Genomic DNA, 26,965 nt, shown 5'->3' on the forward strand with positions numbered 1-26,965 from the left:
TCCCAACATCCTCCGTGGCCATGGAAGAAGGGGACAGAGTGCCAGGGTTTGGAGAGAAATCCAGATTCACTGGACCCTCCACATCGCCTTCCCACTCAGGCTCATCCTCGCATTGAGCTGCAAGAGGGTCCTCAGACCCCTCCCAGTATTCCCCTTTGTCCACCGGTTGCTGAAGGGGCCGGTAAGGACGAGGTGCCCTGGGAAACTGGATAAACTCCCCTCCAAGAAATGGAATGGGGGGGTAAGATACCAGTCCCAGGTCGGCGCCATCCGGCGTCAGTGGCGGCGCCAGATCCAGGGCCGGCACTGGCGGTGCCACAGGGTATGGTGCCGGCGTAGCCGAGGCCAGAGGCGGCGGCACGGGGCTAAACCCTTCCGACGGATCCGCGGGGCCCGAAGGTGCTCCAGAGGGACCCGGCGGGACAAACAAATGGCGCAAGGCCGACATAAAGGCCTGCACCTCGTCCGAAGTCGTGTGCAGCCCAGGAAAGGGAGGGTAGGCTGCAGGCAACGACGGGGGCTCCAACGGAGCCGCGGGGAGTTACCTCCCGCCCGCCCCCTCCACTGCCTCCCGCGACCGGTGAGGGGTAGAAGAAGAGCAACGACGCTTCTTCGACATTTTATGGCGCCGAGACTTACCATCCCCGATTCCGACGAGCGATGCTGATGGCTCTGCAACCGGTCCCGGGACCTTGATCGGCGCGCAACCAATTGCCGGACCGCCAACAACTTTCAGGAAAGCTCCCGCAAAACTTTCAGTGCCATGGCCCGGCAATCGGGGCACGCCTCTGGGTCATGGGCGTGCCCCAAGCAGAAAGGACACACGTCGTGAGAGTCTGACACCGACATGTTTCGACGGCATGCCCTACAGGACTTAAACTCGGGCATCTCTATTGCACCAGGAGTCAAGTGCACGACAAAAGAAGTTGTCAGAAACCAAGTTAAAACTTTTAACTAGGGGTACCGCTGTCTCTCGGATCTGCGCTTCTGCGTGGAAAAAGAAATAACTGATGTCAGCGCGCCTGGGCACATCTAAGTAGCTCTGACGACGTCAGCTTGGCGGCTACGATGCCAGCAACGTACGCGGAGCCGTACAACGATGCCTACCGACGCACACGGGTACTACTGACGAAAACTTTCCAGATCCAGTCTAACGCCTGGGGATATTCTAAGGTAAGGAATCTATCACTAACGTGTCTCTTTCAGATAGGGATCGAGATCGTAGAGGCGACCTCCGTTGTGCCAGGCCGCGATCAGTTTGAGGGCCGCTCCCTCAAAGCCTTTGGCGGCACGGCAATCGGAGCACGACTTTGTGTCGTGGTTGCGCTCCAGGTGCCGGAGACACACTAAGTTGGGGTCCGTGACCGACATGGCACAGTGAAAGGCGCAGTACGGCTTGAACCCTGAGGTCTTCTTGCAATACATCCGTAGCACACCAAAAGAAGTTAAAAAAAAGTGTGTCAAAAAATGACCAGGGGTAAGCTCTTGTCGATGGATCTGCGCTGGCTGGCACAGAAAGAAACAAACTGACGTCAGCGCACTGGAGTGGTGGTTATATTGACAACGCAGACGAACACGTCGTCGTTGTCAAGTGGAGTCGACCGGCGCCATCTACTGGTGCGCAGGGGTATTGCAAAGAAAAATCTTCCGGATACTGCCTGAAAGTTCAAAGGTAAGGAATCTGCGGCTAGATGTCTCTATCAGACTTGACCCATGTGCTGGTATCTTTGCAAAATGGGAGTCGTGTAGCTGCAGAGGGTGTACACTAATATCAGGCCAAGGTGGCAGGTGGCCATTCAAGAAGTCAAGTATGAGTGGAAAAAGCGTCACATGCAACCTTTAAATATCCTTGAGTAGTGGAACTACTGGTCAATTCTTGCTGAAGGGTTGTTTTGAGGGTGGAAGTGTGAAAGCAAAGTGCATGGCAACAGGAGGGTTCGGACGCCTTTGATGTGGATGCCTGTGAGCAGGGGCTGTTATAGCGTCAACCCCCTACCGCAGCCACTGCACAGCAATACTCATCAACCCAGAGCGATCACTAGTCTTCTGGCACAATGTTTTCCCTGCAAAACTGCATGCATGTAGGTGCCCAAACCACCCCAACGATGTAGGTTTGCATTCTCAAAGAAAAACTGCACTAAATAGAAGACCGACAAATAGGAGTGTTGTTACTGCAAGCATTTTTTAATACAAAATGAGTTGTTTACCTTGAAAGAATTCATTGGTACAGCTTCAGTTTCTGCCTCAATTAAACTAACTGAGGGAATCACACAGCAACATGGTCAGTTCGGAGAACCAAACATAATAAAAGCGGACATAGCCCATTTCCATTTTCACATACCCCCAAAAAGGTCAGTTTTGTCAAATTAATTTTATTACAAAGAGAAGCAGCATACAAAAGTGAGCGGCCGGCACCAGTGCTGATGACCTGTTAAGGGACAAACGGACAAGTGTTCAAGGGTCCAGCTTCTGTAGGACGTGCACAAGGTATGCTCATCTGCTCCAAGTGGAATGATGGTTTAAATAATAAATAAAGGGAAAAGCTACGCAGATAAATAAGTGTAATATGGTTTGGAAGTAGAATTCTCTTCACTAGCGCCCCCTTGTGCCATCCGGTAGCGCCACTGCTCAAATGATCCTAAGGGGGAGCGCACAAGACGAGAACAGGGCCTACCAGGGACATCTGATACAGTGTCCTGTGACATAAGGGGGTGCTTCCTGTGACGTCAGCGGGTGCCCCGCTATCAGAGAGTGCTGCAAGTGGTTTACTAGAAGAAAATGTCCACGAATGCTCAAAACCATCCCTGAAGTCGAACTGCTTCGTTAGTCTTTTAAAAGCTCACTAGTTGAGGCAGAAGAGGCTCTGAAGATGGCATTCTGTAACACTCTACCATGTGTGTGTCCTATTAATTCATAAAGACACGCTTGCCAGGTAAAAGCATCTTTAAAAATCAACCAGAAGATAAAAAGTCCCACTTCAGACCGCCCCACATCTGTGCCTGTTCGAGGTATGGATGATTTGCAGACGGTGCCCCCGGGGTCCCGCAGCAGGGGTAGTGTCCATTATGCCTGTGCGGAAGCCATATTTAAGAAGGTGCATATTTCGGCTGTAGCGTTCACACCCTGCAGTGTGCAGCAGCCGCATGTAGAATTTGTTCCTCCGCCTTAACTTCTTTTCCTGGAAATTTAGAGTCTTCCAGTTGCATTTTGATCTGGCAGAAAACATCCCCTACACGGCACAGAGGGGAATTTTACCTACATAAATATTCACATGAAAACAAAAACAAATAAGGCAGCTTTTAACACAACTTTTCTTTTACACTTTTAACAATATAATTTTCCCTATCTCGAATAAATATACATCCAAGTGCACATCGTTGTGATAAAAAAAAGTGTCTGGAAGTAGCGCCTTCCTTGTGGTCAGTATTATCTCTTGGTGCCCGGCGTCTTAGGTGGGGTGGTAGTAGTGCTTTTCTTCGACATGGTCGGGATCTTGGAGGGTTTGGAGGTGCCCCGTCGGGAGCTGCCGAGGCCTCCCTGGGCGCTGCTTTCGGACGTATCTGAGCAGGCAGACTGCGTCTCCAATAGGTCAAAGTCAGAGGCGTCGCTCCCCCGCCGACTGCTAGCACGGCTTCCGGCGCGGCTTCCAGCACGACTAGCCGGTCGGCTCGGCGTCTTCTTAAGGTCTGAAATATGAAGAGACACAAACTATCTTGTAGAATAGACTGAGCAAGAGAAGGCATCCAGATTACAGGGGCCACGGCCCATTCAAGACTACTGTATGACAGACCTAGAGCAGGAGTCTCCAACCTTTTCTGTTATAAGAGCTACTTATGATCAATCATCATCCAGAGCTACCAATATCATTAGTGTTGTAATAATGATAGATCAGACAAGATTTTGTTTGCTGCCACCCTATGTAAAATTACCCGCAGTGATAACCTCTGAATCAGGCACAGTAGCTAGCGGTAATTTAAAAAAGGTTTTGTCAATTTGGAATGCCTTTATGTAGGTAGTACATAACAGCCATAGCTTAAATAGCCCAGGCACCAAGGTAATATTAGCAATAAAGCTCCCCAACGCCACATGATTTATCACTCCAATATCAGCTTTATATTTTGGAAATTCACCTATCAGCTTATCAGTTCCAATTTTGGTATACATATTTAATTCGATCAAACAAAAGCTTCTACTTTAGTAGGTTGGGCTGCACACAGAAGAGCTACTTCTAGGCAGCTGAAGAGCTCATGAGCTACTCATTGGAGAAGCCTGGCCTAGAGACTGCTGTAGATGGGAAACTTAAGCCCTCAGAGAGTTGATGCATTACAAGGCTCTTTGCTACCCCAGACCACCTAGCACTCTCTCATTTAAAGTTTCTCTCTCAGTCACCCTCTCTTCTGTGAAAATCGCCAGATGTCCCTTTTTTTTCATCTCCGCTAAGCGCCAAGATGCTCCTTGGAGTGAACGTCGCGCTCTCCATAAACTCTTTTCATTCATTCATTAAGAGGAGGAGCATGCTTCTAGGAGCTTATGCTTTACAGGGAAAGGCTCACTTCCCCAAGGAAAAGTTTAACTATTGAGATCTTCCTCTTTTTCTCTGCTATAACTTTGAATTAAACCCCTTAAACTTGAGTGGGAGGTTCTGCTTGTAGGAGTGAACTTCCCTTAAAAATATCTCAACGGAGGATAGGCTTGGAGAGCTCTCTTCCACCATCCATAGGATAATGGATGCAGCACCTGTAGCTGGTTTTATAGAGTAAATGTGGTGTGGTGCACTGAATGCTGCAGTGGAGCACGGCACACGCTTGTCGACATCTGTATCAGTAAATTAAATGCCAACTAACACAGCTGGGTTTTGAAACTCATGTGGACGATGTGCCCACACATCTATAAAATATTCCTGGCAAGGGGACTCATGCCGAGCTGAACCACACTTGAATGCTTGGGACTGTGGGCAGGAATTCAGGCCAGTCTGGCAAGCGAGTCAGTCGGAGCTGGAGCTTCCCTGTGATTAAGGGGTCATCATAGTATTGGGCAATAGCTAGTTGGGTCAAGAAGATTACTATTGATTGACTAATGAAACAGAGTTAGCCTTGTCCGGAAGCACTTTGACTCTGCAGCCTTAAATGCGCCTGCAGGGAAAAGAAATTTGAACAAGTGTCCTCGAGGGAGAGCCGAGACAGCTAACAGCAAGAGGTTAAAACTCAACTGGCGCTGGACACTCACAATTTTCTTCCCTGTGTGCTGCAAATACACAGAGAGAACCTATCTGGAAAACAAGTGACTAGGGAAACTTACTCTGTAGCCCTTACTCCTGCTCTGATGCCGAGTGGAAGTACCTTTACCATCCCTCAAACCCTGAATACCCTAGAACTTCTTCCAGTAGAAATTATTCATATCAACTCACCAGCACGGCTGGGTTTGGCACCAGAAGACACTGGCGTGGCACAGCAGGCAGCTTCTCCAGTGAGTGATGTCCGACTGGAATGGAAGGTAGGCCTTTTCACCTTGGCGCTTTGTGGTGTTACCTAGAAAATAAATCCCAGAAAGTGTGGTTAGGAACACGAGTGGTTACCCTCAGACCCCTAGCAGACACCCTTGAATGAAAGAGCCGTATTCCAGATTGCCAAGCAAATGGTGCTCACAATTAGCCAATAACTAGCAATGTCATAAAGCCGATAAGAGGTTGGTGACACCAGAAACGAAGGGGTAAGGTGTTGTGGGGGCTGAGAGAGGCAGTGACATCATCCAGAAAGGAGGTCAGTGACTACCACTAGAACTGGAGAGGATTGGAGTGCATCCCAAGCATGGGCTCAAGAAGGACTTAAGGGCTCAGTGACAACTATAAGCTGGAGGGTCTAAAAGGGGCTATACAATGGTCATTGGGACTCCTCAGAAAGGGTGTCTCTGTCAACAGTTCCAGACTGGAGGTTCCCACAGAAAAAACTGAAAGGCTTATATGGATTTAGTGACCCATTCGGCCTAGTAGGTCCCTAAAGAGTGGGTAAAGAAGCTCTACATAGTCAGTGAAACCACTCCCAGCCTCAAAGGTTCTTTAGAAGGTCCAGAGAGAGGGTATATGGGGTCAATGATACTCCTCAGACTGAAGGCTTCCTAAAGAGGACCATAGGAGGATATATATGTAGTTGGTGAAAACGTGGCAGACTACGAAGCGATGGTAAAGGGAGTGAATTATAGAAAGATAAATGACAAGGACTGACAGTCTGGAAAGAGATGGCATGTTTGTGCAATTGGGGAGAAATTGCACATCAGTGCTAGAAGGGAGACATTGGTAAGCAAGCAGCAGTAATCCTTCCCCCGAGAGAGCTTGTGTAGCATACTGTGTGCAAGTCTGATACTGCCCCTCTCGGGCTATCACAGAAGAGAGACCGACACCCTGGCCTGTGAGCAATAGGGGTAATAGATGAGAATAGCCCCATCTCCCACCCATACTTCAGTGGCTCTGACCTGTATAATGCTATTTACTGGGTAAGGTATGAGAAAGAAGTCATCATCAATGCCCTTATGAAATATTCAATGATGGCGCAGTCAGCTGCTCAGCACCTAGGTAACACACTCAAGTGTTATGAGAGAAAGTAAGCACCCAAGCAGGCTAAGAGCCCATGCAGCACAACGCATCTGTGCAAGACAGAGAAAGGAGGCAAAAAAAAGCATAGCAGACACTCTGGCTGGAACACGGAGATTAGAGGTGCATATCAAGTTTAGATCTCCAAGATCTTGCAGCCACTAATCACCAACCAACAGCAGCGTTCACACACCCGGACAGAAACATTGTTGGTAAGTGGGCAAAGGGGCTGTATTTGATATTTATAGCGATACTCATACCCATTGCACTACAAATCTAAGAAGCAAACAATGCAAAGAGAACCAGCTCTGAAAAATCACTGTATTTAGAAGTTTGTGGTTTATTCAATTTTCTTAAATAGCTGTACATACAGAATCAGTAGGCGTCAGAATGAAAGATGTGTCAGCTAGCGAAGCATTCAATGGTTAAACATAAAACAAGCATTGGCATAGCCAACAGGTCTCCCCTTTGGGACCTTATAAGTGTTTAGCCATGCAACAGTTAATGTTGTTGCAGTAAGGATATTGTGCTGCATAACTAAATACTTATAAGGTCCCAAAGGCGAGACCTATTGGCTATGCCAATGCTTGTTATTGACTTGGCGCTATGCTGTCCTCGCTGTTTATTTTCATTCTGCACCCGTGGCGCACAAATGGTACAGTCTAAGCTCTCGGCGCTCATTCCTTATACCTCAAGTCCGGCCCCAGTCATATGTTGCTCCCCCTCTCTCGATGGTTCGGAAATGCAGCGATGCAGCACCACCTTCCCGCCCCGTGCACCTCCACCCCCCACTGCCCTGCCCTACCACCTCACTACTCCATTCAGCAGCTAATAAAGCGCCTCTTTGATGCTGGTGTGAATTTCAGCACTTTAGGAAGTCCATCTGTGCGGCCAAAGGAGGCGAACCAAGTACAAAGAGAGCAGCTTGGGACGTCCAAGGGCCACGAAGAGGAAAACAGTATTTTTTAGCAGCCACGGGGGTATCAAGGAAAAGAAGATAATCAAATAAATGCGACCATTTAATTGGGAATAAAAAGGAGTGTGGATTCATTAAAAAAAAAAAAAAAAAAAAAAACACCCAAAAAACGAAAATGCCGTTTTTGCAGCGACTACCTTAAGCACTCACTCGAAGAATAATAACGATTTACTCGCAAAACCAGTTTAAAGTTTCGATGAAGTTAAAGAGAGTAAGATGTATAATTACGGGGTGTGGACAAAATAGAGATTCGGTAGAGTGCGTAAATAGTACTATGTGGATAAAAGCAGATTAGCAATAATGAATGAACACAAATACACACGTAAATAAAAACAAGCATTGGCTGCGCACGCGAGAGGCCATATGTGGTGGGGGAGGGGGAGAAACGGAAGTTGTGTGCGTGCACGGCCAAAGCTTGGAAAACAAGCATTGGCCGCGCGACGCGGGCGGAAAAAGTGAAAGCTCCAGATAGCACCTCGGGCGCTGAAGCTGCTGGCTGCGCGCGTGCACACTCGCGTGAACGCAAGCGCTAGGCCGTGTGGCAGCACTTTCAAAACCCGTACACTAAATGTCTTTGCCAGACCAGCGCATGCGCTGGATCAGGCGAGACTTAAAAACAGATCTGTTCTGCAAGAGGCCTTGATCTCAAAGCAGAGGTGAAATGAGAATAACAATACTTAACACAACACAATCGCTTACACATTCCATATCCCATCAGTATCTTACAGAGTCGTTACGTCTCAACAAGGTAATGGGACAGTATTTCCTCCAATCAAGCGACAATATAAACAGGGTAATTTACTAATGATAGTAATGTATGCCCTGTATGCTCTTTCACCTGTTTTATTGATCTGGAACATCCTTCCCCTTTTAGGACTGAAAAAGACGATGCACCTTAGAACTGAAAAGACTCCCACATATCAAAGCCTTCCTATCTCAGATCCACCTCTCTGCATCTACCATCTGAAGAAAGAGCAGAGAGCAATAGGGGTAAACGACATCAATGTGTGGGGCCAGCAAATTAAGCATATAGAAGTTTAAAGGCAAACTGAGTTTGGGCCTACATGTATGTCATCAAAGCACTTTTTCCCATACACCATCGGAAGCGTTTCAATCATTCAATGTTTAGAGGGATAAAGTGGTTCAAGAAAAAGTATTCTTTAAGCTGGCCTGAACAAACTGGGCATCAGCGTTAATACAAACACTGCAAAGTGCCTAAAAACAGGAATGCATATGTTGCAACCTTGCAGTTCACGATGTGTCAATGTGGCTCTGAAATGCCACTGGCAGGTACCCAGAGAAGAAGTTATTTACCTTCGGCACTAACATTTCTGGTAGATACTTAATCTTTCTGCAGATTCCTCATTTTATGAATCATCTTGCTATTCTGGTGTGGAAACAATTCCCCCGCAAGGGCTTTTTAAACCCTTTGGATAGCATTATGCACCACTAGCAGCAACTCTACCTCCAGACATCAGAGTTTTAGGCATCAACTAGTGTGCTAGCATCAGTTTCTACAACTTCTTCTGCAACTCAATACGGGAGTTCGATGAGGAACCAAGAAGTAACAGCAGCAACAAATAAAACACTTACCAAGTTTGCTTACCTTGGGCTCTTGTTAGTCGCTGCACTAACTACGAAGGTGAAGAAGTGGGGAACCCACAGGGAGGTTATGTTTCCACCAGAAATATTGTTACCAACGGTAAGTAACTTTAGATGGCTATATCTTCCAGCTAATTCCACACCTTATCAGTGAGTCACAAAGCTCCCTGGCAGGTGGGATGCAGTAGACTTACTTGGCTTAGCTACCAATTAAGTCATGAAACACAGATTGGATAGCATACCCATCACTACATGCCTGACACATGAGGCAGTAGTGCTTTGTAAAATTATGCAAGGACAAACACGTGGCCGCTTGGCAGATGTCAGGCTGGGATATCTTTAATGGATTTTGTACGAATCTCCTTAGATGGTCATTTTGGCCAAGGTAGAGCATAGTTTTATATAGCGCGACACTGTGTAAGTAATAAGCTGAGCCCTATGAAATTCAGAAATCACCTTGGGTAATAAGGATGGCAGGCGTGAAGGATCAACTTTTCTGAAAAGAACACTGTGACAGGTTCTGAAGTCCTCCAACAGAGCTAGCTTCGGGAAAGAAGTCGAAATAATCAACTGTGCATCAGCTCAAACAGGGATGCCATCAAAAAAGTAAAAACGAGGCTCAAATCCGAGTGAAGAACAGTAAATAAAATGTGTAAGGGAACAAATAAAATACACTTTTTGGAAAACGGACAAGTGGCGATTAACAGAGGAGGTTGACTAGGCAAACGCATGAAAGCAGACATGGCTGTAAGATAGCCCTTAACTGTGGCCACTGCTGCACCCTACTAAGCGAAGGATATGCAAACTGTACGTTATAAGAAAGGCGTGACAAAGGGGTCAAAGCCTTTTTGACTCACACAACTGTACCAACTTTGCCTTGGGCAGATAGATTTGATGGCAGGCTTCCTGGCTGCCAGGACGACATCTCTGACTCATAAGGAAGACCTGGCACTGTTCAATCACCACATGTGGAGCTGCAGTGTTTGGGGATTCAGAAGGATGAGATGACCATCCTGCTAGACAGCTGCAAAAATTAGTTTACAAGATCCTCTCAGCATAGTTTGGAACGATCAAAACCAACTTGCTTCAGCCTTCTGCACCTTCTGTAGTACTTTTTAGGTTGAACCTGGGCAGCGCCTGTGCTGTCTCTTCGAGACATGTTGTATACACTTTAAGGGCTTACAGCCCGCTCATTGCCTTTTTATTCATTACTTTGATTGTCCTTTAAAAAGGTTTGCATGATAGTGGTTAATCTTCCCTTGTTATCTCTTATTGTTGTCATTTGTTTTCCTCCCACGGAGCAGCGCCTAACTACTGGTATCTTTCCACTTTGGTGCTTCTCTGTTCGTTTTAGGACACCATTATTTTCTTAGTTTCCTGCTTGTGTTTGGCGAAGCTTCCCTTTCCATTTGCAGAGCATTCAAGCTCTGCTCCATTTTTGTAAACCGACCTGTAAATCTTGCTCTTATCTCGTCAATTTGCAGAGCATTCAAAGACCTTTCTATTTCCTCTTCCCTAGAACATGATACCACAGTTTCGCATAAAATCAGCTTGTAGAGGATTACATTTAAATAGATGTTTTTTTCCTCAACTTGCTATTTATAAACATTTTGTTGAGGTGATGAAATCTGATGTTTTAGCGATGGGAAGAATGACTGGTAATGAATGTGTTATGCCATTCTCTTGTCAAGAATATTGAATATGACTAAATGCGTCCTTTCTGAAAGGTCTTAGCTGTTTACTTACACCACTGAAGAGTGACATGTTGTACAGGCTGCTGGCAGGCCTACTGCAGCCAAACGCATTGGTACGTATGTCACCGCAGCTACACCCACGCTCTGCAAACTGCACCATGTGAGTTACTGGTCTAACTGTGGAAGTCACTTCATTTGCCTGCCAACCGTCTTCTTTCCTCATGGGCGCTATTTCTTTTCTTGGCACTTTTGTAATGCGCCGCATGGCTGCATGTTTCCAGTTATTAATTTTCTTTGTTCTTAGTGTTTAAGTGGCCGCTTAATTATATATAACTTTGGCCAATGTTTAAAATATATGACTCTTCACTAGCTCTGTCTCCTGTAGTCTCTTTCCCCCTCCCTCCCACCTGCCCCATTCCAACCAAGCCAGATAGCCCTCACATCTATACGTGCTGCTTTAACTGCCAGGAAATGGATCTTACAGCACTAAGCAAGACCCCCGGTCTTCCTTTCCTGGTGGCCACTGGTACAGCCTGACCACTGCTTGCCCAGACAATCCACTTTGCTGTGTAATAGGCTGACATGTTCTGCACCAGTCCTATAGCAATTGACAATCTGTTGAAAGATATATATTTTATGTGCATGGGCCAAATGCGGTACAGCAATGAACGGCATTACTTAAACAATCACAAGAATGTTTACCAAAATGATGGTTCTAGCGGGACGGCGTATTACAATGCTCGACTGTATAAACATTTGTTTTTTTTAAAGAAACCAGTGTTTCCCAGCAATCTCAATCAGAAAGCACATTTTCTTGCGACACTGGTAAAAAGGAGAATTTGAATGCTCAGTTATTGGGATGATTGTTAAATGTGGTGAGCATCCAGTCGCTGCTATGGCGCTCATTGTCTTGTGGGCATGCCTTTGTGTGTGATCATCTTTCTTTCACAGCTTAGTGGTTTGTGGGATACAGTCAAAGCTAATATCTCCACATAAAGCACGGGCTCATGTGGCTGGGCACATTAAACAAGCCAAAGCAGCACGTCACCAGCATCAAAGAGAGAAAACTGACACACGTCATCTGTCTTTATGCTGCACGCTTTGTGAGCATCTGCAGGAAAAACCATAAAAGCTTGTCTACAAGCAAATACCTGTTACAACAAACACTGGCAAAGCCAACAGGTCTTGCATGTCCCAGATCTATTGGCTTTGTTAGTGATTTTTTAGCCATGTTGTACAGCACCACAGCTGCTGTGCAGCATGGTAAAACTTGATTTTTTTTTAAAAAAAAGAGCTATGACACTTTCATCGCTAGCCGTGGCATAGCAGTTTTTTGTCATTTTATTTTCAACCATCCTGCACATGCAGCTGGACCGGTTTCCATTGCTGTGTCCACTGTCACAGCTGAATAACCTCTCAACATAGGGTCCACGACCCCAAACTGCCCTGTCTGTTAATGTCATGGATGGTGACGGTGTTCGTCTGACATCTAAATGTTGTCCCCAGAGATAGAAGGAAGAAATGCCTTCATAGCAGTGTAGATCACTCACAGCCTGAGTCATTTATGTGCATACACTGCTCTGATGTGGACCAAAGGCGCCATGCTGTCAATTCACCAAGGTGGGCATCCAACCCAGTAAGGAAGCGTCTGTGACCATGACAGCCGGGGCCTGCAGAGGACTGAAAGGACGGCCCACAAAATGGTTGGAAATATCCATCCACCAGTGCAGATCCAAATAAACAGAGTTGAAGACCTGCCCCCAAGCCATATATATATCCCCCAATGCTGAAGCAATTGTCACCTCAGACACCACTGCAGGGCCTTTATTCGTAAACTTGCGTGGGATGAATAGAATACGTAAGGCAAGAAAGGCCTTTAGAACCTGGACATGAGCCGGAGTCAGAAACCTCAGAATCAGCTCATGAATATCCGTGATGCTCTGAAAAAGAGGAAAGTCCTTCATGTGGGTCGTGTCCAGTACCACCCCAGTGAAGGTTAGACTCTGCAATGGAGATAAGTGAGAGACTTTTGGGTATTGATGGTCAAGCCCAAGTCACAGAGGAGCGTCATTGTCCATTGGCTGTGTTCCATGAACAGTATCCGGGACTCCGCTTTCAAAAGCCATCTGTCTCAGTACGGAAAAACACAAACTCTGGACTTTTGCAGTGGAAGTGCAACAACTGCCCTTTAGTTAAGATACCAGGTGCGGTGGTCAGTCTGAACCGCAGGGCTTAGGTAATGTCTATGGCGGGAAAGATTGATAAATGGAAATAGGCATCCTGGAGATCCAAGGATGCCTACAACTCTCCCACATTGAGGACCAACAAGACCCTCCCCTCCAGCAGAGAATGACGACTTAAAAGGGAGGAGAAGGGAGAGAGCAGAGTTGGGGGTCAGAGGGGTTTTGAGGGAGGAGAGCCGGCACAGCATGGTGGAAACTCCATCCGCTGGTTTCATTGTCTAGATACAATCCTACCCTGAACAGAGCAGTACATCTGTTGGAGTCCCTGAACAGGCTCAGGAGTTTTTCCCCTGCTGGGGCTGTACAGCCTGGGAGTAGTCAAAAAACCTACTACAGTGTTGGTGGAATAGTTGTGCTGGGGAGTCCAGACCCAGCGCATGAACAGAAATTTTGTTGTTTTTGAAGCACTCTATGGAAGTGGGCTTTTTCTTCAAACAGCCACTTGCCATTGAAGGACATATCTTTAAGTTGTGGCTTAAACAGCTCCAGAGAAGCACGTTGACCAGATCCAAGCAAGACCGCTTGGATGATGCAATGAGCAATGGCATCAGCAGATTATCTGTTTGCATGCGCCATCATTGATAGGTCCAAAAACTGCTTTTTTATGTGGTCTGGTATGCTGACCACTCCAAGCTTGCCCGGTCCCACATGTCATCAACATATCAGCCCCAGAGGCAGTACAGAACACCACAGAGGCAAGATTCTTTGACTGTCGTGAGGATCCTTGGGCAAGGCATTTTGGATCTGCTTTGTGGAGGATATTTGAACACCCTGACTTTCCGTGATGGGTGGAGGACAAAAAGTACGCTATCGATTCTTATGCCACTTTTTTTGCTTTACGTAATAAGAACAATAACTAATTAATGGGTTATTTACCTTCAGGTAAAGCTCTTTGTGGTGTATACTCTAGGTAACTCGAAGTTCCACACTGGATCCAGAGAGGTTATGCAAAAGTTTCTGCGGGCCAGTAATTGGTTCCATCAGCCTCCATCGCCACTCCGTCCCACCTCTGGACATGAGGACACAGATCCGCAAAGGAAGGTAAATATAGGCGCCACAGGTGTGTATTGACATTATTGTCTTATATTTTTCCGTCCCTCAGAAGGGCTGACCAGATTCAGTTTGCAGTGGTGGGGCGCAAAAATTAACATGGGCCCCTATTATACCCGAAAGTCCACTCCGCAGAAAGAGGATGCAGCTAAGTAGTAAGGAATATGTAGTTAGACAGATCATTCGCACAAAAAGAGTGTTACTGAAGGAAAGTTATTCTTCTGATGAATATCTTTAACTGCAGATTTCTCACCTTGTGAATCAGTGTCAAATCAAAGTCCTCCCAAAGAGGTGTGTCTGAGGAGTGGACTTACAGCAAGAAGTCTTGCAGTACTGAGCAGGCAAAAAGAGCCTCTCTTCAGCCTTGAGAGTCAATGCTGTGCTGCCTGGTGAAAGTATGAGCAGATAGATACTCATGGTGATGCCTGGCAAATGTCCAAAACATCACCCCAAGCCAGGGCTACGATGGAAGCGTTTGGCCCTCTTAGGGTGAGCTCGAAGGTACTCAGGAGGGTCTCTCTTGGCCAAGGGAGAACGCATTTTGATGAAAAAAAGGACAATCCTTCTTGATAAGGTCAGTTTCTGGATAACCTTTCTTTTCTTTGCACCAGTGAACCCAATAAACAGTTGACTGTGAACACAGTACTCCTTAGTCCTATGAATGTAGAAACTAAGGGAACGCCACATGTCTAACAGGTATACACCACTATTCAATCTTTACATGGATGTAGTGGAGAAAAGGCCGGGAGCGTGACAAAGTGCCCTACGTACAAAGGTGATAAACATAAAATTGGGCCGATGGGACTCATTTGCATCATTACTAGATACAGTGAATCACAGGTAATGGGGACAGTCAAGAGATTACTAGGTGTCAGTGCCATGACAATCATACAGTGTTCAATGATCAACCCCATGAACGGTCAAAGCTTCTTCTCTTGTATTTGAGGTTATTATTCATATATCAAATGTACAGGTTCAGTATAAAGAGTGGCGTAACAAAACGTAAGGCCTCCCTGCAAGTTACATGGAGGACCCTTCACGCTCCGGATCCATTCAAGCCCACCGCCCATGCACAGTGCCGGAGGGGACCCCCTGGCGCTCGTGGCTATCGTTACGCCACGGAGTTTAAAGTGAAATGAGTACAGATGACAGTGCTCAGAAAAGTGCAAACCACATATAGAAAATTGCATAAAAACACTGAGACAACACCCAAGGTTGATATTGTAGTTCTAAACAATATGGATTGTTATTTGTCTCAGGTTATTTCAGTTACAAAAAAAATCATAAAACCACAGAGGGTGGATTGATAATATTTCAATCCGGTAGTAGTATTGTTGAATCTCATCAAGACAGGGTCATCAATAGCATTTACAGACACTATTGGCAGTATGTCCACAATACCCTCAGATGAATCGGCACTATCTCAGGGATCGACACACGGGAGGTGTGCACGCTGGGAGTGTTTCGGAGGCGAAAAATAGATAAGGTACAGCTACGCTTCGTGCCCCTGTTATTACTCCTAGCAATGAGAGCCATAGCCATGCATTGGAGAACTCCAGGAGGGCCCCCGGTGGAAGCTTGGGCGGGAGCCATTAAAAAATGGTGCACGGCAGAAGAAGATGCGATCCAGGAAGAGGAAACAAAAGGTCAACCGTAAGCACCACATATCTATGGAATGGGCACAAATCCTATACCAGATCACCCAGCACACCACACGTGTAGAACCCTCAGAGACCCCTAATACCCAACCGACATCTGTCACGCCAACCCCACCAGCCAGCAGCTCTGCCACGCGAGTATGCCTGGCCATGGAAGACACTCCCCCAGGACCCACGCCACCAGATACAGCCCATGAACTCGTGATGTAAACTAGGCTATTCTCCAACCCCCGCACCACAGCTCAAGGGTTACTAGAACAACAACGCACACTGCCATGGAGGACCTACTGACCCCTCCCGTCTGTGCTCACTCCCCCCATCATCCTTCCCTACTGATCCCGCATCAATACCCCAATTTAGCACCCAGATGTTTAGTTCTGGATACAACTCCGGCACCTAACCACCACCAGAGAGGGACTGAACACGGCCACACACTAGCACAGTAAGTTCATAATACTCATGGTGACAGAGAATAGACTAAGCCCCGTCACTTCGTCTCAGCAGGCTAGGAAATCCCAGCATACCCCAGCCTCACATCATCACCCATGCACTATGTAGGAACTACATTGACTCGTTAACACAACTGCGAGAGACTGCAGCCATGAATGTACATCGGACTAGCCTATAATACCTTTGTATGCCTAAGTATGTATCTCAAGATTACAGCCATTGCCGATGTTTAACTGTATCAAACATGTTAAAAAATCAATTGAAAAAAATTTAAACATCGATAGCATTTACAGACGAAAAGCAGTGGAAAGTGGCCATCGTGACTCATGCAGAAATCGTTTCTGGATCACAGTTGTGGAAGTATATAGCTCAATGCTTCTGCCCTGTTGCCATTCAGCAGTGGTCTCCGATTTGTAGTCAGGAGAATTACTTGGTTGATGTATTCGCTTACATCAGGCATGAATTACACTTACCTCATGAAACCTCTGGGATATTTTAGACAGATGACCTAGCCCTAATGAGGCTCAACAATTCTACTATCAGTTTGAAATGTCGACAATCCATTGTTGGTTGTTTTAGCTGCATCCTGAATCTTCAGAAAACAGGAATAAGTTCCATGCCCCATGTAGCAACCCAAAAGGGACATGGCAGTTCAATAACTCAGTGCTAGACTGCCTAAAGAAAAGTTTTTGTCCACTGCATCAATGTGAGTTAGGATTCATGTTGCAAGTGGAGGACTGGACCACAAAGCTCTCAGGAGTGGGATTCTGTATTAAAACTTGAGGGTCACCCGGAGCGTGTGGTGCCTAACAATGCAGCTTTTCACTGCTGAGCAGAAAAAGTTTAGACTTCGCTGGTGTAATCGAGTCAACCAAAACCTCGTTAAATGATCCCAGAGCCGCCAACATGTGGAATCCATGCTGCAAAATATAGATCTGTGAAAGAGTTGCCTTAATCTCCTCATTGGGAAGGAAGAGCTTGAACCCTTCCGCCGCCCTCCTAACCATAACTATGAGAAAAAACACTTTCTTTGGTCAGAATCTAAAACATATTCAGGAGAGGTCTCAAACACCAGCACTGGCATGCTCCAAATCAAGATATTCACGGGAATTGGTATAATGCTGGGATAGCCAGTTACCTGCCGCTTCTTTGTCATCATGTTGGGCAGGTTGAAGCTTGTATTCGGTAAAGATCAGGCACAAAATAACCCCCATCCTCTTGAGGTTTTGCTGCAAAACAGTGGGTGGGGTACCAGGGACAGGATGTTCCTCCATAACTGGGTGCGTGTATGACAAAGGTTGAATCCTAGCTGAGGAAAAATCCAGGAGCTGGGAAGCAACTGGAGGTGGTGCAGACTGACTTCCTCCAGGCTCAGTCGGTGCTGAGGAAGAGACAGTTGGCAGAAATTCGCCTTGAGCCCCGTCAAGTCTGTAAATCCATAAGGGGCACCAAAAGGAATAATTCTGAATAGCTGCACCATGGCCTCTCTGAAGGGTCCAACTGTCTGCGCAGCTGATGATAGCCCATGGCATTGGGGCTCATCAGCTCCAATGTCACCATTTGGTCCAAAGAAGCAGGCATAGCCAGTGGGGGGGTTTCTGCAATGCAGACTGTGATTCCTCTCCAGAGATCACCTGGATGTAAAAAAAAAAACACTTACCTTTCCTTCTTTTTTATCTTGTGCCTTGCCTTCCAATTCGATTTACCTAATCAGAGCATTCTGGACAGGGAACAACCTTGTGATCTGGAACGATGTACCCCGTTTTTTATGCTCAGCGACTGAGTTTGGTGTCCTGTTTTCTGATGGCATCTAAGTGCATCCTGAAGCATATGTCACAGGACTTGAAGTCATAATTGATGCCAAGGCACCACAAGCAGATGTTGAGCATCCATTACTGAAATCGGCTTCCAAAACATGCAAAATTTTGAAGCTTGTCGTCTTTGGTGACAACATCCCTGCACACATGACAGAATTTTGTTTGAAAAGAGCTGTAATAAAGCACACAAATCGGCAGTACCAGCACCCTAGAGGCATGCTGAAGGGGGTGTATAAAGAAGAATTTACATCAGTGCATGGGAGTGACACCTATATCAGGTTCTATGTTCTCATGTCTGGAGTTTCAATTGAGAAGTGAAAGAGGCTGATGGCACAACCAATCAGTGTGCATTAGTTTGCAGAAGTTTTCCAGATTCTGTCAGGCACCTGTAGAGATTTATGAGTGGAGGAGTCTGCTGATACAAGTACGCTTTTCTGTAGGTAACGGCACTCAGTTAGGAATCTACTGACCACAAAAACTGGCCTCCCGATATGCGGCCAATTGGCCTTCGGATACACAGAGGCACAATAATTGCAGTATGCTCTGTCATGTTCTGAGTTGTCACAAATATCTGAAAGGATCATCATCTTATAGCAGCTGTGACAAGGCTTGAAGCTGAATATTTTGGAGGAGGCTTTGCCCTAATTGCTGTCAAAATGCTAAGGAATTAGGACAGTGGGACACAGAGTGAGCACTCCAGACAAGGATCAATGAAATGTGGGGAAAAATGAAACTCATGCCAGGGTGCCATTTAGTATCTAATTCCTCGGTGACATGATGATCAGAGATAGGGTTGTGGCTGGAGCCGCATAACATCACTGGGCAGTGCAGCTGAGCTATTCTGGGAAATGCATTCCAGGTCGGTCTGAGGCCAGAAGAGGTAGTTCATAAAATGAGGACTCTGAGCAAAGATGTAGCCATCAGAAGGTATGAGCCACTAAAGCTAGCGGGAAGTCTTAAATAGAGAAGTTTTTCAAATATTTTTTAGGCCTACAGTGGTTAATGAACAATCAAAAGAAAATCACAATAGCTTTGTGCAATCAAATTAAAGCGGACAGCCGTCCTGGAATCCAATTTATAGAAGGTCTGTTCTGGCTCATTACAGAGCGATGCAAAAAATAGTATTCTTACAAAATTCTGGCAGAAATGAGTTGGCTCCAGTCAACGTTATACTTTGAGTCTGATTACAAACACACCAGTCACTGGTTATTTGCGTTTCTTATCAACTGAAGATAAAACAAATTTTAATTTAACCCCTAAGTAGATGGTAGGATTATGTATAGAATGTGAAAGTAAAAAACATGTAGAACTATAAAAGTATACACATACCTTTATGCAGACCTTGTTACTAGTCTGTAGACGGGCTCCTATTATGATGTGTGGTTACAATTGTCCCTATGAAACACATGGCATGGTTTTGAGGTTCCGGAGGCTCGTTAATGCAACTTGCAGAAGTGTAGCAACTAGAAAAGTTGTCCTCCAGGAAGAAAAACATCATGTCGGAGTAGGACACCAGTTAAAAGGGTTTATGCAATATTCTGGCAGGACCAGATTCAAATCCGAACTAACAGGATTTCTGATCGGAGAAACAGGTGCATAAGGCCTGCCAGAAGATGCCTGGTGTTGGAAGTGGAGGAGGATTCCCAAGAATGCTCCTACAGGACCCAAATCCTGCTAGGTAGCTACTGTTGGTGTCTACTGGCAAGGTAGATTCAGCAAGATGTCCAGAGAAGGACATGAAATCATGAGCAAATGAGCGGCTGCCTTCGTTGACAAGGTCTAACACAAACATCTTAGCCAGTTTCTCCTCTGCTGTGTTCAGGTGGATGACTTCCTGGCAGCGATCAGGACATCATGTTTTCCTAAGTAAGACAGGAAAAAGCAACCACCCCATGAACTTGGTGCGAATTTGACAATGGGGGACAGGGATGCGAGGATGAACAATAGTTTTCTTCATTCAACAGAAAGTCCTTCAACTGGAAGAGGTGAATGTTCTCCCCTCGAAGATGATGTAAAATGTCTAAGAATCCTATCAAATTGGGTCAGGCCGAAAGCACAAGAATGGTATAGCAGCCTGTCACTGATCTTCTGAAAGACGCAGGTTCTTACCACACAGTTAAGTGAAAGGAGCTCATAAGGGAAGTACTTGTAAAACAGAAGGGCATTTGCCACTACATCTACGTGTGACAGAGGGATCACATACAAGCATGCTAAAAATGGGAGAAAGCTAGGACGTGGGAGGTACACATATATACTTGTTGGCTGGAGTCACGATGGATATTGATGCCTTCAGCTGTTCCATGATAGGCGAGGGACAGGGATTGAAAGATTCTGTTTTCTATTCAGTAAAAGCCAAAACCCTCTTCATGACTAGGGATGTCTCCAGCTCTCTAAGACACAACCCACCACTCTCTTGCCTATAAGAGCATGAATGTATCTGGTGTGGTCAAGACCCAAACTCATGGCATAAAATAAGGGGGTCTTGATCTACCACTATATCTGCCTGTGCCCGAGGAGTCGCTACAACAGGTGTAGGGTTCAGGACCAAATGGACACAACCAGAATTCCTGTGTCATTTAAGACCAAACACTGCATTTGTAGTCGGTGACTGCGGGCATTTATGTATTACTGCAGGCATTTATGTATTACTACAGGTGTTGCTTCAGCACAGCTTCTGAAGTGCTTCAGTACTTGCATCAAAGATGATAACTTCTGAAAAAACGTAGCAACCCGTGGCATCTTATTATACTGTTGGTATCATATTTTACCCGATTATTGTGACTCAGTTTCTTTGGCCAGTCATGGAAGACTTCATAGCAGGACGACAGCCTTGATGTTACCAATGCAAACACAAGCCCTAGAATAGGATCATGCGTGCTGCGTGAGCGCCTCTCATGGTAACAGATGTTCACAAATCTGCATCACAGTCATGTCTATCTATGGTCTACGTTCTGACTGAAAATCTATTTCAGATGAACCTGCTGAAACATTTCAAATTAAACAGAGCTTCCGATACTGCAGAAGTGAATAGGATTTTGATGAAAGCCAGACCCTCTTCCCCTACCTCAAATTGCTGTATTGGACTCAATGAAAGGGACTCATAAGTGGATCACCAGAGGACCATCCTGCTTACAGATGCGAGTGAGAGGCATGTTTGAGCGACTAGAGATACTACCGAGCAGTCCCTGGACAGAGGGTTCTTCAAGTTACAACGAAAACCTATGCAATAAGGAACTGACAGGCAGTTTGATCACATCATTCTATATCAGATCATGCAGTCATAACAGATATACTGATCTGTTGTGCAAACATGCATGATGCCTTATTAAAGAAGAGTCCTAGAATTCCTAAGTGTTTCGTTCTCTCTCAGCGAGGCGTAACAGAAAGCTCTGCAAGAAGACACCTCATCTGAAGATGGCAGAGGTAACAACTGAACATCGGCAGGAGAAAAAAACTGCAGCAGACAGGAGTCCTAAAAAAAAGAGGGCACCATGTGCATCAGTATAGGACAGGATTTTACAACATGAACAAAGGACATTTCTATGACGGGAAATCCATATAGGGCTGTGGCACGAGGTAGACAGTCCCAAGTGGACCCTGGATGAAGTAATCTATCGGATTATTGCAGAAAGCAGGAGGAAGACATCAAACCATGGTTATAGGCCAAAAAAAGAATCAGGGCAGGAGGTACCCACAGGCTCATGGCAGGAAGTATACCAAAATAGAAGGAGGTACTAATCAAGGCTGTATCGAGGAGTACTTATCAGACCAGGGCAGGATGCCCCAAGTCGAACTTGGCAGGAGTTACAAAGCAGACATCACAAGTGGCCCTAATTAGGCACTGGCATTGCTATTGCATTAGGCCAGGCTGCAATGACCACTGCTGCCTCATGCAGGAAGGATACATTATTTTACAATGAGAGATAATGGGTTCTTCCATTAAAGCCAAACTTGAACCAAGCTTTTCATGCAGCACCTGCATATGTCAAGTCCACAAGGGTTAGTTAGCAGAAGGATGAAGCTGAAATGTTAGCCAGCTGAAGCCATGTTTAAGGGTGCACAGTCGGCACAAACCCAGCCCCCTTAGGGAGCACATACTCTACCTCATATGGCACCAGGAACTCAGAGAACTCAGAACCCCTGATAGGGGTGTTGGTTTTACTGTTTGCCAACCAAGGTCTCTCATAACTGCGGATGGGCTGCTGCGGGGTCGGTGCATGGTGGAAAACAAAGAAATCGGATGGGTGTAGAGTGAAATAGGAGAAGAGAAAGAAAGGCAGAATGTAAATAAAGAAATGGCAAAGAAAAATGGGAAGAGAAACAAGATGGAAAGAGAGAACAAAACATAAATCAATGTACAAATGAACACTTTCAAATAAAACATACAACTGATGAAACAGGGCAGAACAAGAGCATGGTAGTCTTAAGAGATTGCAGGGACATAAGGTATGATCTTGGAAGACCCACAAGCAGAAGCAGCAAACTTGCGGCTTAGAGAGACTGCAGGTACTGACAGCATGCCAAGGATTTAGAGACAGGAAACAGATGGCAGCTCGTCCCAAGTTTTGCTAGATAATAGGTAGTGAAACAAACCAAGGTCTGACTTAGGCTAGCGCTGGAAAATGTGCCCAAAGGCCACTGTGATCAATTTTACAGTAACTCCACAACCAAGGCTAAGCGATCAAGAGTGCACAGTGAGATCCAACGTACATATAAGCAACAGCAACCTGCGGATTTACAGTGAAAGGGTGCTTGATGTGACTGCAAGTTGTGACAACCAAGAGCTTTCATGAATACATGTATGATATTACTGTAGGCAGTACCAGCACACCAGTGGATAAGACACAATGGGTTTGCAGTGAGAATGGAGACCGTGATATCAGGAACTTACTTGAGACAGCAAGCAGAGCAAGCACAAGAACATCTAAGAGAGAGTTGTGAGACCACAGGCAGCAAAACCATAGACACCAAGGGCTTATGGACAAAGATGCATTTTTAAACATCAGACAGCAACGGCATGGCTAGGGCCTAAGATCAACCCGCTATAATGTTGAAGTTACCAACCTGCTTTAATAATGTTTGCAATGGATCCCTATTTTTAGTGGAACTGTTTCACCTTGTCCACCCTGCTAGGAATCAAATGAGGATACTGGACATTTTTTGAGGATCAAAAGCAAGGTGACAGACACACCCATTAGCACAACACAGTGGCTCCATGAAAAATGTAATAGTATGGAGAAGGTGCACCTCGATATAGATGCACAAGTTCTTTTTAACTGTAATCGAATAAAAATATTGCATTCCTTTTTGCAGTTTTATATATCACTGTGTGACCGAACGGATATCAGAGCACTTTACATGATCGCTTTATCATCTGTTTTCAAGCACTGAAGAACACGTGACTTCTCTTTGGTAACACACTTTCTAGGGAATAATCTAACTGCAGATTCTTCACCTTTAGAGTATTCCCAAGGCGCCAGATTAGATCTGGCAACTTTTCATACTAATGCTCCCGCGAACCGCTTGGTGACAATGTACGGCTCTGCATTTACTTTGTTCCGCCCCAGACGTGATGGAGCATAGCTGTATAAGCGTAATCCCTGCATGTCACTTTTAGTTTCTTGCTTGAATCTTTCCGGGCCCTTGGACCCTGAGCACAAAACAATTGGAGTAGCAGTATGCAGATCTCTAATTTTGGACCTTTTTAGATGCCAAAAAGAGATCACTATACAGATCGGGGAGGTGGGACGGCAATGAGGAATCTGCGGTTAAACAGAGTATAGACCAGAAGGAATATACTACTTACCAGTATGCATCTGTTCTTGGCATGTAGAGCTGCAGATCTACACACTTGTGCATAGATCGCCATCTGGTGTTGGGCCCGGATGTTTGCAGTTTATTTTTCCTCTTGGAAAGTCTTTGGAAGTCACAAGGTCGGTGACTCCTCCTTTGGATCTTATTGCGCATGGGCTTCGGCTCCATCCTCAGATTGTTTTTCGCCAGCAGGGAAAGATGGAGCGTAGTAGTAACAGTGAAGATGCCCATGTGTGTGCTATCTAAATAAGATAAGCTGGAACAGATAAAGGTAGCCGGGGAGGCGGGTGGGCGTGTGTAGATCTGCAGCTCTACATGCCAAGAACAGATGCATACTAGTAAGTAGCATATTCCGTTCGAGGCATATGAGCTGCAGACTACACACTTGTGCATAGATTATATAGCAGTACCCACCGTTAGCGGCAACCACCCGTATCTGTTGCAGTGGTTTGAAATAATGTTTTGAGTACAGCCTGGCCCACACTAGCTTGTTGCTTAGTTTGCACATCTACACAATAGTGTTTGGTGAAAGTGTGCGGTGTTGACCATGTAGCTGCTTTGCAGATATCATCTAATGGGATGTTCCTTAAGAATGCCATGGAAGCCCCTATTTTTCATGTAGAATGGGCTTTCGGGGGAATGGATAGCGTTCGCTTTGCTTTATGGTAGCAGATTTGAATGCATTTTACAATCCACCTAGCTATCCCCGATTTTGAGATGGGGTTACCTTTGTGTGGTGGAGAGAAAGAAACAAACAGTTGTTTGGTCTTACGGAAAGGTTGTGTTCTCTGAATGTAGTAGAGTAAGGCTCGTTTCACATCCAGTGTGTGAAGAGCCCTTTCTGCAACGGTCTGTGGTTGTGAGAAAAATACTGGTAGTTCTACTGTCTGGCGCGGAAAAAGAAGAACCGACGTCAGTGCGCGAGGGCGGCGTCTAAGTACTCCGACGCACGAGGCCAACGATGGACGCAGAGCCGCAGACGACGTGCACGGGGTATTGCTGACGATAAATCTTTCCGGATCCAGCCTGATGCCTGGGGATATTCTAAGGTGAGGAATCTAACTAACGTGTTTCTTTCAGATAGAGACGTATGAAGCGAGGCCTCAAAGGGGAGAAGCAGCTCCCTACCCCCATAACCCTGATGGAGGACTTCCAGAAGATGATCTGTGGGGAAATGGGCAGCTGGATTGCCCCATACGCAAGATCCCCGCCGCCGTGGAAACAGCTCGAGCAAAAGCAGCACCGGCCTCCGTAGGGCCCTGTGGAGGTGAAAGCAGTTCCTCGATGGGCAACGGCTGCAAACTAAGGCGACCGGTGTCAGGTCAACGTCGACCGGCACCGAAGGGGACGCCAGAACGACCTCCGCCACAACTCGCGGCGCAGGAGACCGGAGCGGGGTCGGAGCTGGGGCGGCCAGGGAACGGTGCCAAAAAGGCGTTGAGTAGACCAACGAGGCAGCCGCCTGCGTGAAGGGACGAGGGGGACACGTCCCGACCCTTAACCGGCCCCTGCAGCGCCGCCAGGGCCAGCAACCGCCAGCACCTGAGCGGCGTCACCTCGGACAAGGCTGCCGCCTGCCCAGAGGACAGAGTGGGACTCGAGGACACGCCCTGAGTCCAGGCAACCTCCCGCGACACCACAGGGACCCCTGCGGGAGTTTGCGGCGAGGCAGTGGTGCCCGGGTCAGAAGGAGGGAACCCCGAAGGGCTGCACCCCGACGGCCCGCATCCTCCGAACCTGGATCCGAACCCGTCGGCGCCGGAGGAGCTCCTGCACGCGGCAAGGGACCCGCAGACGTCCCAGGAAGTGAAGGAGGAGATGGAAGAGCCAAAGAGGCCTGCAAGGCCGCCGCATAGGCCTCCATCTGGGCTCTGGTCACCCCCGCGCCGGGGAACGGCGGATATGAGGGCGACGCTCGGGCCGCACCACCCGCGGAGAACCCACGCCCCCAACAGGCCGGAGACCGGGCCTCGTGGACAAACTGCGACACTTACCCACAGGTGAGCGACACTCCTGCGGCCTGGGAGAGGGACGATGTCGGAGACAAAGGCGGCAGTTCTTGAAGCTGTCCTCGGGGGACGGACGCGGCGCCGACCGGGACATGCGTGCCGACAGAAGCTTCATCCGGCGCTCCCGCCGGGACTTCGGCTTCATCTGCTGACACGCCTCACAATCCGTGGAGTCGTGGTGCTCCCCAAAACACCACATACAGATGGGGTGAGGGTCCGTCGCCGAGATCTGGCACGTGCAAGAGGAGCACTTTTTAAACCCCGAAGGCATTCGCACACTGTACCCAAGAAAAACAAGAAAAGAAGGCCTGAACAGGCCCAGACACAAGTCGGGTCCACGTTGCACGCGGAAAAGAAGAAAAACTGATGTCAGCGCGCCGGGGTGGGGCTTATGAGACCTCGCTGACGTCACGCCCGCAGAGGACGTCGGGCGGAGTCGCGTGGTGCCGCCACGCGGCGCGCAGAGAAGCTGGGCAAGAAAGTTTCCGGGTCCGGTCTCACACCTGGGGATAATTCTACGTTAAGGAATCTGCAGCTAGTATTCCCTATCAGATAGGACAATACCAAGAGGCTGGGAAGAAGGGCAGCAGGCCCTCCTCATGCACTGATCACACATCACCGCATCCAGGATCCAAAAGTAGCACCTGACTGGATTAGCTTGTCAGTCGGGCACGAGGGGCCAGTTGTTCAATGCAGTACTCATTTTCTGATCAGCCACGCAGAGGGTGGCATAATATGTAGAGATCCAGAAGGGAAATCCAGTAGTTTGAATGCTATTTACCCTGTCAAACCTGGGAACAGATTTTGGACTTGAGAAGGAGTTTCTGCAAAAAGTTTATTCGTGAAAGGAATTTGCCAGTCTGGTGGAAAGAGCTGAGGTTCAACTCATCAGGCGGCATTCTCTGACACTTGTGGAGGGAGTTAACACTTTGAAGCACAAAGACTCTAGGCAGCTGCTCCAGACAAGGAAACCTGCTGCACATCAACACTGAGGGAGACAGAGGAAGCTCCTGTTATGGAAAGTGAGACTGCTTCACTCCTGACTCGTGCCCTGAGGCTGCTTTCA

The 26,965-nt window shown here is 46.8% G+C and overlaps 1 protein-coding gene across 5 annotated transcripts in view; it reads right to left on the reverse strand.

The window, feature by feature from the left end:
• Positions 1 to 2,163: 2,163 nt before the first annotated feature.
• Positions 2,164 to 26,965, reverse strand: part of MACF1 (microtubule actin crosslinking factor 1) — a 1,146,281-nt gene continuing 1,121,479 nt past the window's right edge. For 4 of the 5 annotated variants that reach the window (XM_085648361.1, XM_085648360.1, XM_085648359.1 and 1 more), the window contains 3 exons: positions 22,180 to 22,278; positions 5,408 to 5,528; positions 2,164 to 3,686 (listed from right to left, as the gene is read on the reverse strand). In XM_085648361.1, coding sequence (XP_085504487.1) covers positions 3,427 to 3,686; positions 5,408 to 5,528; positions 22,180 to 22,278 — 480 coding nt within the window. In that variant the 3' untranslated portion in view covers positions 2,164 to 3,426. The remainder of the gene's footprint in view (positions 3,687 to 5,407; positions 5,529 to 22,179; positions 22,279 to 26,965) is intronic. The other variant, XM_085648363.1, reaches the window with a different exon arrangement.

Source organism: Triturus cristatus, chromosome 3_2 (assembly GCF_964204655.1).
Source record: "Triturus cristatus chromosome 3_2, aTriCri1.1, whole genome shotgun sequence".
Lineage (NCBI taxonomy): Eukaryota > Metazoa > Chordata > Amphibia > Caudata > Salamandridae > Triturus > Triturus cristatus.